General features: G+C 41.8%; 1 protein-coding gene across 1 annotated transcript; it reads right to left on the reverse strand.

Annotated features, from left to right (window-relative positions):
• Positions 1 to 230: 230 nt before the first annotated feature.
• On the reverse strand, positions 231 to 11567 carry lmo4b (LIM domain only 4b). Its single transcript, XM_029430466.1, has 5 exons — positions 11111 to 11567; positions 9264 to 9504; positions 4690 to 4786; positions 3438 to 3593; positions 231 to 1220 (listed from the first exon to the last, which is right to left on the reverse strand). The coding sequence occupies exons 2-5, from the start codon at positions 9497 to 9499 to the stop codon at positions 1212 to 1214; spliced, it is 498 nt and encodes a 165-aa protein (XP_029286326.1). The 5' UTR covers positions 9500 to 9504; positions 11111 to 11567; the 3' UTR covers positions 231 to 1211.
• Between the last annotated feature and the right edge of the window lie 2410 nt (positions 11568 to 13977).

Below are 13977 nucleotides of genomic sequence, written 5' to 3' on the forward strand. Positions count from 1 at the left end.
AAAATCAGGCTTTTGCACGAAAGATACATTCTTGGGCACTTGATGAATTTAACTTATAGTAATTATGTCATTCAGATATAAAGACTGAAATGCTTCATTGGTAAAAAACAAGGGACTAAAGACAACATTCCATCACAATGCCAAGTGTGTGAGCTCTCAGCGCTAATACTTTCAAAATCTAAAAACCCAAATTGAGAAAATCGGAGGCTTTAAAATTAATTTAAGGAGGCTTTTAAATCTTCAATATTTTTATTAATTAAATACACCATACTGGAGCAAATGTCTCGGAAAATATCACAAATAAATTTCTCTTTCATTCAGCATTTATATGTTGGTGATGATCTCTACATTACTGACTATGATCACATTTCTTCCGTTTGCCATGGGTTGAGGTTGGAGGGGAGGGGGGGAGGGTTGAGGTTGGAGGGGAGGAGGGGGGGAGGGAGGAGGGAGGAGGGAGGACCGGAGTGCGGAGAGTCAGTTGTACTGTAGCCACGCCTGGACAACGACATTTACATGCATACTGTACATACATGGTAGTTTTACAAATACACCAAGAGTGTTCATGATTTGTTTTCCACAAAAAAACACAGATTTTTTTTTTAAACCCCGTCTTTTTCTATATATACCACCAAAAGGAAAAAAAAAACACATTCCCCTTTGACAACACTTAAAATATATAAAGTGGAAACACCATGTTGTTGGGAAATCAGGATAGAAAAGGAAGAGAGGAAAAATGAAAAAAGTCCCAGGTTTTCCCCCAAAATGTCTTTAAACAAATATGCAGAGTTGAAAAGCCTGCATCTCTTTCACATCATTAGTCTTTTTCTCTTCCCTTCGCTTCAGTCACAACATCCTCTTGTGTGTTGTATTTCATTTTCTCTTCCTGAAGAGTCCCCATGGATTCTCATCAGTCTCCTTTTTTTTTTAAATTCCAAGGTCATGGAGTCCTCAGCGTCCCGATTCAGGTGCATTAAGTGCAAGTATACACCCATATTTGGGGAAAAGCCAAGGTTGAAGGCTGAGCTTTGGGTATGGGTTGCAGAAATAAAAGTCAGGTAACTGGTAAGATGGGTAGAGGATTCCTTTTGGGGCAAAGGGCCTGGGAGCACAGCTAAAAGGCTGGGGTGCTGCTGATCCACGCTGTCTCGGGTGACGATGAGTAAGGGCTAAAATGAAGGCACACATCCTGCTTCCTGCACGGCTCCCGCCTAACACACCTGAATAGTGAGAGATAAAAGATAAAACATTTAAAAAATGTGCACCGTCATTAAGAGTACGAGTTCACAAAATGCCATGAATGTTTCACCCTGATAAATCAACTGGTAGAAAACCAGTGTTTAATTTATTGATCAGCCAGGCTTTGAAACCCATCTGGTGCCACATTTACTTTGCATTAACTTAAAAGTGCATCCATGACACGATTCTCTTTGGTATAATTATAACCGCGCTCCGACATCACTGCAGGAGGTGTTCAGTCCTGTGAAACAGAAACATTTTTTTTTCTTCTTTATGATTCTTAGGGGCGATTTACTTTTCCCTTCATCCCTCAAATCACTAGGAGGGCTTCAGTCTATTAGTAATTGCAAACTCCTACTTGGGGGCTAATTAAAGTGACTGACGCTGGGAGGGTCTCGCTCCCCTGGGTCAAAGCAGCTCTGTGTGAGAGAGGTAATTTGTCTGTTCTGAACAAAGAGATTAGGAAGAAGCTAGGAAGAAAGCTTAATAAATGAGCATCAAATGTCCCACGCCATAGATGTGGACAACACCAATTATGTCACGGCAAAATCGCACATAATCAAAACAACGGTCAGTAGATAACCCCCGTGTTTCAGTATGAGCCGTGACTGCTTCATTTTCTCTCTGCTAAACCAGCCTGTGTTTCTATATCCAGTCCATGTTGAGGATACATGGTGTATTGATTTTGAAGAGCTGTTATCGTACTGGGAGTCTGTGTTATTTCAGGCCGTCCAAATTCTGTTTTAGCAAAAGAAATGAGCATGTTTGTGTGATAAAGTGCTGCAGCAGCGGGCTAACTCCTTATTTCACTCACGGAGATAACAAAAGCATCCTGAGACTGTTCCCACTGAGCGATGTGTCTCTGTTTATTTAATAATTCTCTCTCTGCTATAATTAAAGCACCGCAGCCAATATTCAGATTGCATTTTAGCATCAATAATTCAGCAGTTTTCACTACAATTGATGTTAGCACATAAATAAACAATGAGGCCTCATATTTACTACACCAGCCATGCTACAAGAGACATGGGGGGGGGGGTGTAAGGACTTAAACAGACATTTGAAATTAAGCTAGATAATGCAACGGCTTTCAATTTAAATGTGAGGAGCTCTAAGAGCTCTAAGAGCTGATTTGTAGAAGTGACAAGCCCTTAAAAGGCCTGTGACGTGGTGGGAGGGAGGGGAGTGGGGGGGCTTAATGGAGTTCTACCTCTCCTCTACTCACAAAACCACTCAAGGTGAAATGCATGCTCCCAACAATATAATTCCTCTTTCAGTCAGACTCTGACACACTCCAAACACCCCCCATATCTCTCTGTGTGCTGTGTGTGCAGACAAGGTATCAATAAAGCTCCTTGTTGTGAGGCAAAAATGATTATATCTCCTGCGGGCAGAATGAAGCTATCCTGAAGAATGAAGTTATCCTTCGTATATGATTAGGCCTTCTGTTTTGCTTTCACTGGAGGCATCAAGATGAAATCAGGGAAAGCCATGATGACAGCTTTCATGATATACTGGCTGCTGCAGCTTGCTGTCTGTGTTCAACCTCGGGGCCCCGGATACATATTTCTGGCCTTGGAGGAATAACTTAGCCCAGGTGATCCCAGCCTCGTTGATATGGTAGTCAAATGCTGTTTTTAACACTCGGTATTAATGGCCTAGTGGGTCATTTTTCAGCACGGTTCGGGATCGAGCAACAAACAAATTCAAGAGGAGTTAAATATGTATCTACTCACAACAAACCGAGTGTGAGAACAGCAGTAAAAAATAAAATCATTTTCACATGTTTTGTGCCGACGGTTAATACAGATTTTCTGAGTCCTCCAACAAGAATGATGGAAAAATCCATTGGCTGTCTAAAAATAAAATTCATCTCTGCTCTGTAAGATTTAGTATCTGCAGCGTGCCTCGCAGTGGAAGTTGAATCAACGACATCAATGTAAACAGAGTGAAAAATGTCGCCGAGACAATTACAGATGTTTTTTTTTTTCCTGCTAATGACTCCAGCTGACTGATGGCGAGCTTTTACTGACTTGTCCTTTACTTTGAAGTTATGAGCCTTCTGCCTATTTTAATACTCTGAAATGAGAGCACAAAGAGCTCTGGAGCACTCTCCATCATCAGACATTCCCGCGTCATGTGTCACTGGTGCAGAGAGAAGTGCGGGTGTGTGTGTGTGGGGGGGGGGGGGGTCTTACCTTCTGGTCGGGCAGTAGTGGGTTTGTCTGCAGTGAACTCAAATGGCCGTTGATGAGTGCTGTGGGTCTGTCGTGTTCGCAGAACAGGCTGCCGTTGATGTAGTGGAACCGATCTCCTGGGACGAGCCGGTTCCGGCAGGTGGAACATGTGAAACACTGCAGGGAGGGGGGGGCACAAAGACAAGTGTTCACAAGCAGGCCCCAGTGCTCAATCCTATTATGTAATAACACCTTGTGAAAGCAGACATATATGCATTTCTGCACAACTGTGTGTGCAGTGGTGGTTAAAGGAGGAAAATACAGGTACAACTAATAAACAGCAATTTAGAGAATTCTGATTAATAGTTTGGTCTATAAACTGTCAGAAAATAATGAAAAATGGCAATCACAATTGTCTTAAACTCAATTAGATTTTATCAGAGGCCTTGTTTTGTCCAAAACCCAAAGTATTTCATTTACTATCAGAGATTATACAAAGAAGAGTACCATTTCCCACAATCAGGAAGCTGTAGTGAGCTAAAGTTTGGCATTTTTGCTTAAAAAGATTAAGATTAATCAAATATATAAATAGATGGTGATTACAATGAACTAATTGTTTTAACCCTTCAGCAATCTCTTCCTTTTCCTACCTGTTATAGCTGCTACAAATACAATGATTATGGTTTTGGTTAGATGCCTGAAATAAGATCTGCTGTAAACACAAGATTTAACGTTTTGTTCTAAGACATAAAATATGTCAGTAAATACAGCACGTGTGATTTTTGAAGCTTTAACGTGTCTTAATAAAGGCAATCGCTAACAAGTGGCTCATTGAGACTTCTAAAGGTCATCATGCGCTAACGTGAAGTCATGCGACCGTGGTGGAGTTTGTTTATAGCCTAACGTTAGCTTTTTACTTCAATCATAATCAAAAATAATAAAGGTGGTGTTCGTTGGTGAAGATTAACTTGTTGTACAAAAGGTGAACATAGAGCTTATTTTCTGCAATAATCCAAAATGTCCTAGTGGCTGTTGTTGAGGAAACCATGGCAATGCTAACTTCCTGGGCTGGCCTACACAAGGCTGTCCCCCCTGCAGCACTCTATATGAAGACAGATTGGCTTTCATTGACTTAACGAGCGCAGTATCTAAACACTCCGATACAATAGGGGGGTGGTATGCATCTTTAAAGTTAGTTTGCGATTACCAAATAACAACAAGCGCAGCATTGTTACGTCCAGTTTAATACTTCATAGAGGAAACTTGAGATTACCTTGAGGTGGTACACGTTGCCCTGCGCCCTCATCACCAGTTCACTGGCTGGGATAGACTGACCACAAGCGCTGCAAGCTCCACTGTTTCCAAATAGCCTGAGGAAAAAGGAAGTAGGAGAAGAGCAGGTGTTACTATGAAACCACTGTAGGCATGGTCACAGATTTAGCCGTGTGTAATGGACAGTGGCATCCACACTTGTGTCTGTTGAGTATGTGACTGAATGAAAAAGTTCAGTGCAAAGTTCAGTGTGCCCCGGCTCCATTTCTAACTTGAAGGGAAAACATACAGGAGAGGAAAAAAAAGACAGGAGAGCAACAGAATGAAGAAATACAAAATCATCACAATATCGACAGAGAAATTAATCCTCTCGCACTCCACAAGCATCTAGCACTGAAACTGCATATTACTTTTGGTGCACATTTTTTTGCAACCTAATAATAACCTGGAACATAAGCAATCAGGACCTAAGAGGATTTGATTGTACATCCAGGCGCAGATGTAGTGCTTTTGCCATTAGGACTCCTGTGAATGCTCTGTCAGTGCCGTGTTTCCATTAGAAACCAGTAGCTACTCGGGTTGATATATAATGTGCATGGGTTAACCTTTTCAATCATGGTGTCAACACTTTAGATTTGCTTCTGCTCATCTCTTTCGTCCCTAACCTTCTCTCTCTCTCCCTCTCTCCCCCTCTGCCTCTTGATAATGAAATGCTTGCTCCAGCTTCCCTTCTATCTTCCTTCTGAGTCCACAATTTAGATTACTTCATCTCGGTGAGCAGCAAACTGAATGAAATTTCGATTTGAGCAGAAAGTAATTTACTGGGATCTGGACCCATTTGTCATCATATCTCACCGGGTGTTTGCTCTATCACTGCACTTTTCCTAAGCAATCAAATAAGACCACGGCATCTGACATGCTCCAGAGAGAAGGGGAGAGAGGGATGGGAAAAGAAAGGGATAGGGGGGAGTGGTTAACATTGGTGTGTGTGCATCAGATAAAACTTGTTTGGCTTAGAAGAAATTAACAAGAAAAAGAAAGAGAAAGTGTTATAAGAAGGACACTTTTTCTGTTTAGACATTCTAGAGGACAATTTTACCAAAAGTATTTAGCAAATTCAGGCTGAGACGGAGCGAGGGAATAAACGCTTCTACTATCCCAACCATAACCCAAGCAGTTGTTAGATATATTGACAAACAAACAAGCCAGAGCTCTTTGCAAAGGGACACAGAAATGGTTTTCAATAAGAGAGCCTAGGCAGAAACAAATTTTGTCTTAGCATCATTTGGAATGGCTCCATCAAAACTCAATTTCAGAAACTAATTAACTGGAGACTGTCGTCACAACACTGCCAATTCTGCGCTTTCACTGGGACAAGCATGATCGTGGAAATGAACATATAGGCCTCGCTTTAAGACTCTGTGCTCATGCAATCTGTGGAGAAACAAAACTACACTCTCACACAAAGACATTTCTGCATATCAAAGCCCAGTCGTTCGAAAATTCAAACTTTGCTCAAATTGAAAATATGTTCCTCGTGTTCATGTTTAATTGTATTCCTCAAGGAGTTTCCTCGGCGTGAATGCTTTTGAGAGGTGTCGAAACAAAGACTACAGAACGTATTCACCACAGCCTTTTTTATTTCACCAATGTGGAACTCATACCAGGTTAATTATTTTATAAGGGGATAGCTCTTGATATAGTATTTGATTTAAGGAGTCGAAGTCTCTAGGAGCTAAATTAAGCTGCTATATCGGTTTGAACTTGGGCTCTAATGGTCTCCGCTGCCAGTGACCTACAGCGCTGAGGTGAAGTAGACACCCCAGGTCAGTATAATTAAGGCCAAGGGACCCTTTAATTGCAGTGACACATCTGGTTTCAGTTTTTTTCCTCCTAAAAAAAATCCGTGGCTCTTACTATGTTTCTGGCTGGCTGACTGGATTTATCTTTTTTCTCCCCCCGTCTCTCTGACTTTGGTACGAACAACACGTTTGATTAAATTAAATAACACAAAAAACAAAAACGTTTGGAGCTGTCTGTTGTCTATATAGGCAACAACTATTGGATTTCATTTCAGCACTGACTGCCAGGTGAAATATAGCATGGCTTGCTGCTGCTAGGCTGTCTGGTAAATGCAGACCTCATTCACCAAGGCCTTTGAGTAGGGTAAAATTACCCCACAGCAATGATTTCTGCAACACAGTCCATTAAAAATGCCTCTCTACATCAGCAGCCAAAGCACCTTAAAAGCACTAGGCCATATTGATACTGAAGCGGGGCTTTGCATAATGGCAAGAGCTGCATTAGAGAAAAGGGTGGAGGGGCCGGGGTGGGGTGGGGAGATTGCTTGGATGAGGGAGGGCGCTCGTGGATCTGTGTTGTGTATGTGCATGTGTTTTGGGAACAGGGGGATGGGGAGATGTGTGTGTAAGGGTGGTGGGTGGTGGTGGTGGTGGGGGATCAGCCAAATTACACTTGGTTAATTCAGAGTAACAGATCTGGCCCCAAGTGAATTGAAGGCCTTGAATTAATTCTGTTATGACAAATCAAGATAAACGTTTCCCCTAAATTGCATGCGATTTAATTAATTTCTGAGATCCCGGTTTTTTCCTGGCCTAATAGTTCACATTCTCTTGTGCTGTCATAGTGCTTGAGTGGGCCGACTTCAAAGTGATATTAAATAACCAACTATTAGATTTACCTCACACGTTCTATTGGAAAAGTGCCATTTAATTACCTAGGCTTATTCAATTAAGGGGACAGCATTCTCCCTGAATCCAGCAGCCACAAGTAAATTAATTCTCCCTCTACTAGCAGCCCACAGAAATAATATCACCCTGAGCTTAAAACAACATGATCCCCGCAGCAAACGCAACTTTGGCTTAGAGTTTGACATTAAAGCTTTTGGTGGCAGCACTGCATGAAAAACAGAGATGGTGCTTGTCATGTGATGTGTGTGTATATTCCTTCGTGATTGATAGGAGATGGGTATCACCCCAGAACAGGCTTACATCCCATTATAGCTGTGATGTGATTCGACTCCTGATCTTTCAGATGAGCATTTTCTTATCAGCTGTATTAATATAAGTTTGGAGATTAAAATGTATGTTGTTTGGGCAGTATAGCAGTCTATTACAAAATTGAGTCTGTCCCTTTAAGATGAGGGGAAAAAACAGCGGCAAATGGCCTTTGCAATAATCCCTCTTCTCTATCTGTCTTTCTCTCTTGCTCTCTCTCAAAAGCCAATTTGGTTAATTAAATGTTTTGTTTGCAGTGTGGCTCTCATTCATTTCGGACACGTCATTGGGAGCGGATACAAGCCAGGGACCAGATCTCATTAGATAAAACCCATCAGGACTAAAGGAAATGGAGGGGGACTATAATTAAAGCATTTAATTGTGTAGACTCACTGTCAGATGTTTTTCCCCCACTCCTATCTTTATCTCTACAGAGATCTCGTGGTTCCATAATATGCGTTTTAGCTCTTCCACTGAGCATGCTCTCATTACAAGTGGAAAGGTGTATGCACATTTTACCCCCTTCCAATTTTAATTACGTTATAGTCCCATAATGAATGAAGTACCCCATTGACTTCCTCATCCTTTTTATGAGGTGGGTGAGTGAGAGCGCACAGGCACACTTTAGATTTTGAATTATCCGTGCAGATTTAAATAGCAGTGTTGAATGTTCATGTTGACTGTACTGCAATTCAGAGTTTCAGATTAATGCAAAAGAAATTAACTGTATCCAAATGCAGATTCACGGGTTTACATGCATTTTGACTTGTGAAATCAGGAAAATTCTACTTGATATATTGCATTGATATAAAAGTGTTATAATAAACAGTTAATTAACAGGGTTGAAATCAATACCTTTCTTGCAGCCCAGGGTGATTCAAGAAAGTATTTGAACTTTCAGTAAACTGTGCCTTGTGCCGTCACACCAGACTGCTCTACATTACCAGAATGAGTGTGTCATCAATAAGCTGTGGTTGGGTGTCTGGCACACCTACTAGAATATTTAAAAAGGCTCTCTTTGCTAATTAAATGGTGTTTTTCTGTTACATAAAAAAAAAGACCAAAAATAAAACGATAATCTGTGCCCGACACGATAACTGCCCATGTGTCTCGCACAGCAAACATAAATCCTACACGACCAATTTTCTGTCCTTCATATGACCATGAACAGCAAACAGGACAGACGTGCAGATGGCCTGCAGAACAACTCTTTTGCTTTGTGCTCTGTCAACATGCCAGCAGTGTGTTTGACCGGGGACATTCTACCAGGATACTTTAATAAACACTGATGATGTTAGTACAATTTCAGACACATGTTTTGCTGATGCTCACCCAACCTTGCTGAACATTGCATGACTAGCCTCATTTTTGTCTGTTTTGTTACTATTGTTTCTTAATATATTCCAGGACTTTTTAAAGTACATTTGTCTGGTTTCTGAGAAACACAATTCTCTTATAAATTCATGTAAAATGTAAAATGGATTATCGAACATATAATTCCAATGATAATCTCCAGAAAATGAGTGCTAATCTAAATAATGCAAAGTATTTTTCTCACCTGATATAGTCGTTTCTACAGAGGATCATGCCGCTTTTAGTGTAGCACGACGTGCCTATTTCGCCCAGCTGGGCCTGGCAGCAGGAGCACTTGAGGCATCGGCTGTGCCAGTAGCTGTCCATGGTGTAAAGAAGGAAACGGTCTGCGATTTTGCCCCCGCACCCTGCACACCGCTTCCAGGACAGAGAACCTGTGCCCACCGGTGGGGGCTGGCTGCTTCCTCCGGGATTCACCATTGTCCCTAAAAACACACACAGAAGAGACGATATTTACAGTCCGCACCCAGAAAGCTGCTGTTCATACATTTACTAGGCAAGTAGTGTTTTGTATACAATTGGGTCAGGACCTGGGATGGGTCACAGGGCTGTGTAAGATCCCTATACAACAGGGTAATAGGATCATGTACGCCACAAGTGAATTTATCAATTATCAATTTTAAAATTCCAGACCCTTTAAAATCTTGTTCCATCAACGTGGTCTTTGAAAGGCTGCACACTGCAAATCGTACAAAAAAACAAGATCTCATAAAGGAAACAGTCCTGTTCTGCTACAAGAGAGCCACGAGTCATTTAGCGAACTAATCTGCCCTTGATCTGTCTCATCCCTGTGCTGTTGCTTCATTGGACCTCTCATGATAAAAGTCTGCTAACTGTTAACCCGGGAGCAAAAGGAACTTATGCAGCATGGGCTTTTGTTGAGCTGTCCTAAGAAATTCTAAATAGCACAATACTTCACTACACAATCTCTCACTCTATTACAGTTTGAATAGCTGGGAGGTTGTGGTTATGGGCAAAACACAAAGGAATACTGTATGAATAGGCTGGAACAGCTTCAAACTGACATGTGAAACTGTTAGGCTTGCTGGCTCTGTGTTTACCAACACTTGGTGCTTGCAGGCCTTTTGACCTGAGAAATGAAGATGATGGTCTTGCAACTAAAACCCAACATTTAACAGCACCTTAATAGGCAACATGGCCCTGATATACTCTCCTGTAATGATGCTAAGTGTTCTAATCTAATGCAATGCAGGCATTTGTTTCACCCCACAAAATTAATGTGGGTTCTTTCAAATGTAATCCTCTTCAATTTGGTGAGGCAGACTACATGCCTGGATAAAGCCAAATCTTTGTTGAAAGGCAGGTAGGCTAATTAGAGTTGGGGAGAGAGGGAGAGGGGGGTGCACACAGAAAAGCATTCAGTAAGCCCATTAGCGATGGCTCTTAGGGACAAACCACAGTACCTTAGTGCTGATTAAATCTAAAAGGAGATGAATCAAAAAGCCGACCTGAAAGTGACTCCCTGGATAAACAAGACGGACCATCGTCAAGTTTCATTCAGAGAGGAGTTTCTTTTCTCTTTTTTTCGTTGAGAGATGGAGGGGACAGGAGGGGAAGGGGAAGAGGAGGGGGGTGGCTTTTAACTTAAATGGGCTAACTCAAGTAATTACACGGGCAGGCAATTTGGGCGCAGAGACCAAGTCATGGAAATAGAAAGAGAGAAAGAGAAAGAGAGAGAGAGAGAGAGAAAAAACATATCAGGCAGACATGTGCTAAAAAGGTCCTGTCCGCTGGCTGCTACTTTTTAATGGAAAAGAAAAGAAATGTAGCATCACATTCGCGTTATTGAGGGGTAAATGCGTGAATAGAGGAGAAGGAGGAGAATGATAATGTCACAAGAATAACAACACAGTCTATCAAATATCACTGCTAGCATTCTTAAAAGAAAGACCAAAAAGACATGAGTAGAACCTACGAGGCTGGTTTCCAGTGTAAACTAGCTATAACTAGAAAGAATAAAAACAGACATTTTAACCATGCGACAGAGCTGTAATATCAACAAACACCCACCTCGTTTGTCTCTTTTGAGAGTAATGGCTGTAAAGTTAATGACTTGCAGGGTTAGGCAGGTAAACAGGTAGACTATAACAGTCCCAAAAAGTACAGGTAAAAAGCGGATACACGCGCGCGGTCGGCCTCCAGCTCCGCGCGACAGCGAACCTCAGTGAGAGCTCAAGCTCGGATATTCACTGGCAACAAGCGGCGTGCCGAGCAAATGGAGTTATCAGATAGTATTTCCACTGGATGGTTCCCGTTTTACTGTTGCTGCAATAGTGTTCTTGTTTTTTCTGGAACAAAAGGAGTCCATTGCAAGACGTAATTACAGGTCTACTCTATGCCGTAATGTCCTTCAGACCGAGAAGTGAGTGTTTTGTTAAAGGAAAGGGAAAAGAAATAACGCGGCTCGCATAGAGGCTATAATTGACTGTCCTCCGGTCTGCTATCTGGGTCCCGTTAGCTGCTTGTTCTACATGTGTCGCTGACAGGAAGAAACCTCCAGTAAAAAACCCTTTTAGCCGCGTGACGAAGGGGCCAACGCAGCCAATCGGCGCACAGTCCATTTAACAGGAATAACAAATCCAGCCAATCAGAGGGATGTGAGATTGACTTGGACACGCAGCAGAGAAGGATGGAAACGGAGGTGAATGGTATAGATGGACCGGAGAGGTGCGAAAGAAACGGAGTGTCAAATGTACACACTTATGAACATTGCCAGGGAGAGGAGAGGCTACAAGACACCAAATACAATCCTTGTAATATACCTATTCTTTGGGTGTTTCCTGTTTAATTAGTTGCATCAATAAAGGGTGTAATGTATTATCTCATTCAATCGTCTATAATATTTATAAGGGGACTGATCCGCTCTGATAGCTGGATATTATCCTAATAAAGCTGATGGATCTCCCTTTTGGCTGGTTTCATCTAAGAGCAGACTGAACATTTTTCTAAATACTAGCTGCATGGCAGCATCCAGTAAACTGCATTCATCTCACGTCTGAGTTTAATTAGTTGACATTCAATAACTACTTAGTTTACCGAGGATGACTCCAACCTCTGGGAAATATCATGGCCTAATAGCTGCGTAGTGGCGCCATCGTCTGTCACTGAAAGTAATCGCAAGGCCTGCTGTCGTTTACAACCTCATTAAGCCTCAGGTCATTGGTTTCAACACCTATTAAGGCTAATCTGCAAGACCTCGATTTGGCTGAGATCTTTTAATTCATTCAGTCTTGCAGTTTTAGTTTTCCACCATCATGTGAGACTTCAAAGACAAGATAAACTGGAAGCGATTGCAACACCTTTTAATAAAAATAATGTGGTGCTGACATGTTTCCTAACATGATGTTGAAAGAGAAGGGAATTCAGCAAAAGAAAAGCCGAAGTGCAGCAGTGTAGCAGCCAAATATTGTTAGGTGAAAAACAAGTGACGTCTTCAGTGAAACAAAAAAAGTGTTGCTATTGGAGAAAAGTTGCCTCAGAGAAAAGTTGTTAGAGATTCACTGGGTTGACCGGTTTTACATGACAAAACAGCTTGATTGTAAGATGCCCCTGGCTTCATTAGAAAGACATCAGATGTATAAAGATTATCTTTTTCTTGACTTTAATTGTTTAATTATTCCTGCGGCTCCAAAGAGATTGTGCTGCATCAAGCTGATTTCCCTTTGGCAAAGCCAATGCTACTCCACTTTGGTTTGAGTCACATTCTCCTGACATCCTCATAAAGCCTCTCACTCAGTAGAACAAAAACCGCAGAAGATGGCAAAGAATATCTTTTCCACCAAGGAATGATTAATTGATATAAATGATTAAAACAGAGGGAAATTATGAAATGAATTTGAAAAGGGGCCTCACAGGAAAAGCTTTGTTTGTTCCAGGCCTATTTTAATGAGCTTTTCATAACTGGGCAAGAGAAATTACTCTGCACGTTCTTTTTCTGGAGCTCTTTTGCAAAATAATTATGGCTTGTTGAAGTGAGGAGGAGGAGGAGATGGAGGGGTCAGGGAGCTGTGTGGGGGAGAGAGTTTGCAGATGAGGAGGAAAGAGGGGAGGGGGGTGTTCCCTCACAATTTGATCATCTCCTTTCTCCGCTGAGATCGCTCAGTCCTGTGGCAGTTTCCAAGCAGCTGCATTATGAAGCACACCAGATTAAAAAAAACAGCGGCACACAACAATGTCGCGCAACACTATTTCAATGTTTAAACAAGGACAAGAGAGCGTCAGACGTGGCTCGCTGTGTTGATACTCCCCACAGGGGTGATCTCACCAAGATGAAAAGGAGACCGCGGTGGTTCATAATGAAGCTGCTTGCCCTGTGGGAAAAAGCAAGAGAGCCATCTTCAACATGGTGGTTAACTTCAGATTGGGACTCCCTCTGTGTTATATTCTATTTACATGACACTGAGCCACAAAGAGGCCGATTCCAATCTGCAAGTTTACATAGTGCAGGCAATCTTCTGACTAAACAACACGCAGGTCACCATAACTTTCTCTCACACTCATTTCATAAGATCACATTGCATTGTTGACCACAGCAAAGTGTGGCCTTGTCTCCTGTTTGTGAAACCGCATCACACTCCCTTTACTGCATGTGTGTGTGTATGTGTGCTGTCTTTCAGAGAGAATTATATTCAGTTAGCTGAGCCAACTGATGAGGGAAGATTAGAGTTCAGATTATCTACAGATAGAGAGGGCCCACTCCATGACTGAACGGGGGATGGCAGACTCAGCAGAAAGATCTCCAAATGAAATCTTCTAAATGAGTAACTGGTTACTTACCTGAAAACACATTAGGAATACTTTGACATTTTGGAAAATTCCCTTACTTGCTTTCCAGCCTAGAGTTAGATGAAAAGATCAATACCACTCGTATGTCTGTA

This window comes from Cottoperca gobio, chromosome 4 (assembly GCF_900634415.1).
Source record: "Cottoperca gobio chromosome 4, fCotGob3.1, whole genome shotgun sequence".
NCBI classification, from domain to species: domain Eukaryota; kingdom Metazoa; phylum Chordata; class Actinopteri; order Perciformes; family Bovichtidae; genus Cottoperca; species Cottoperca gobio.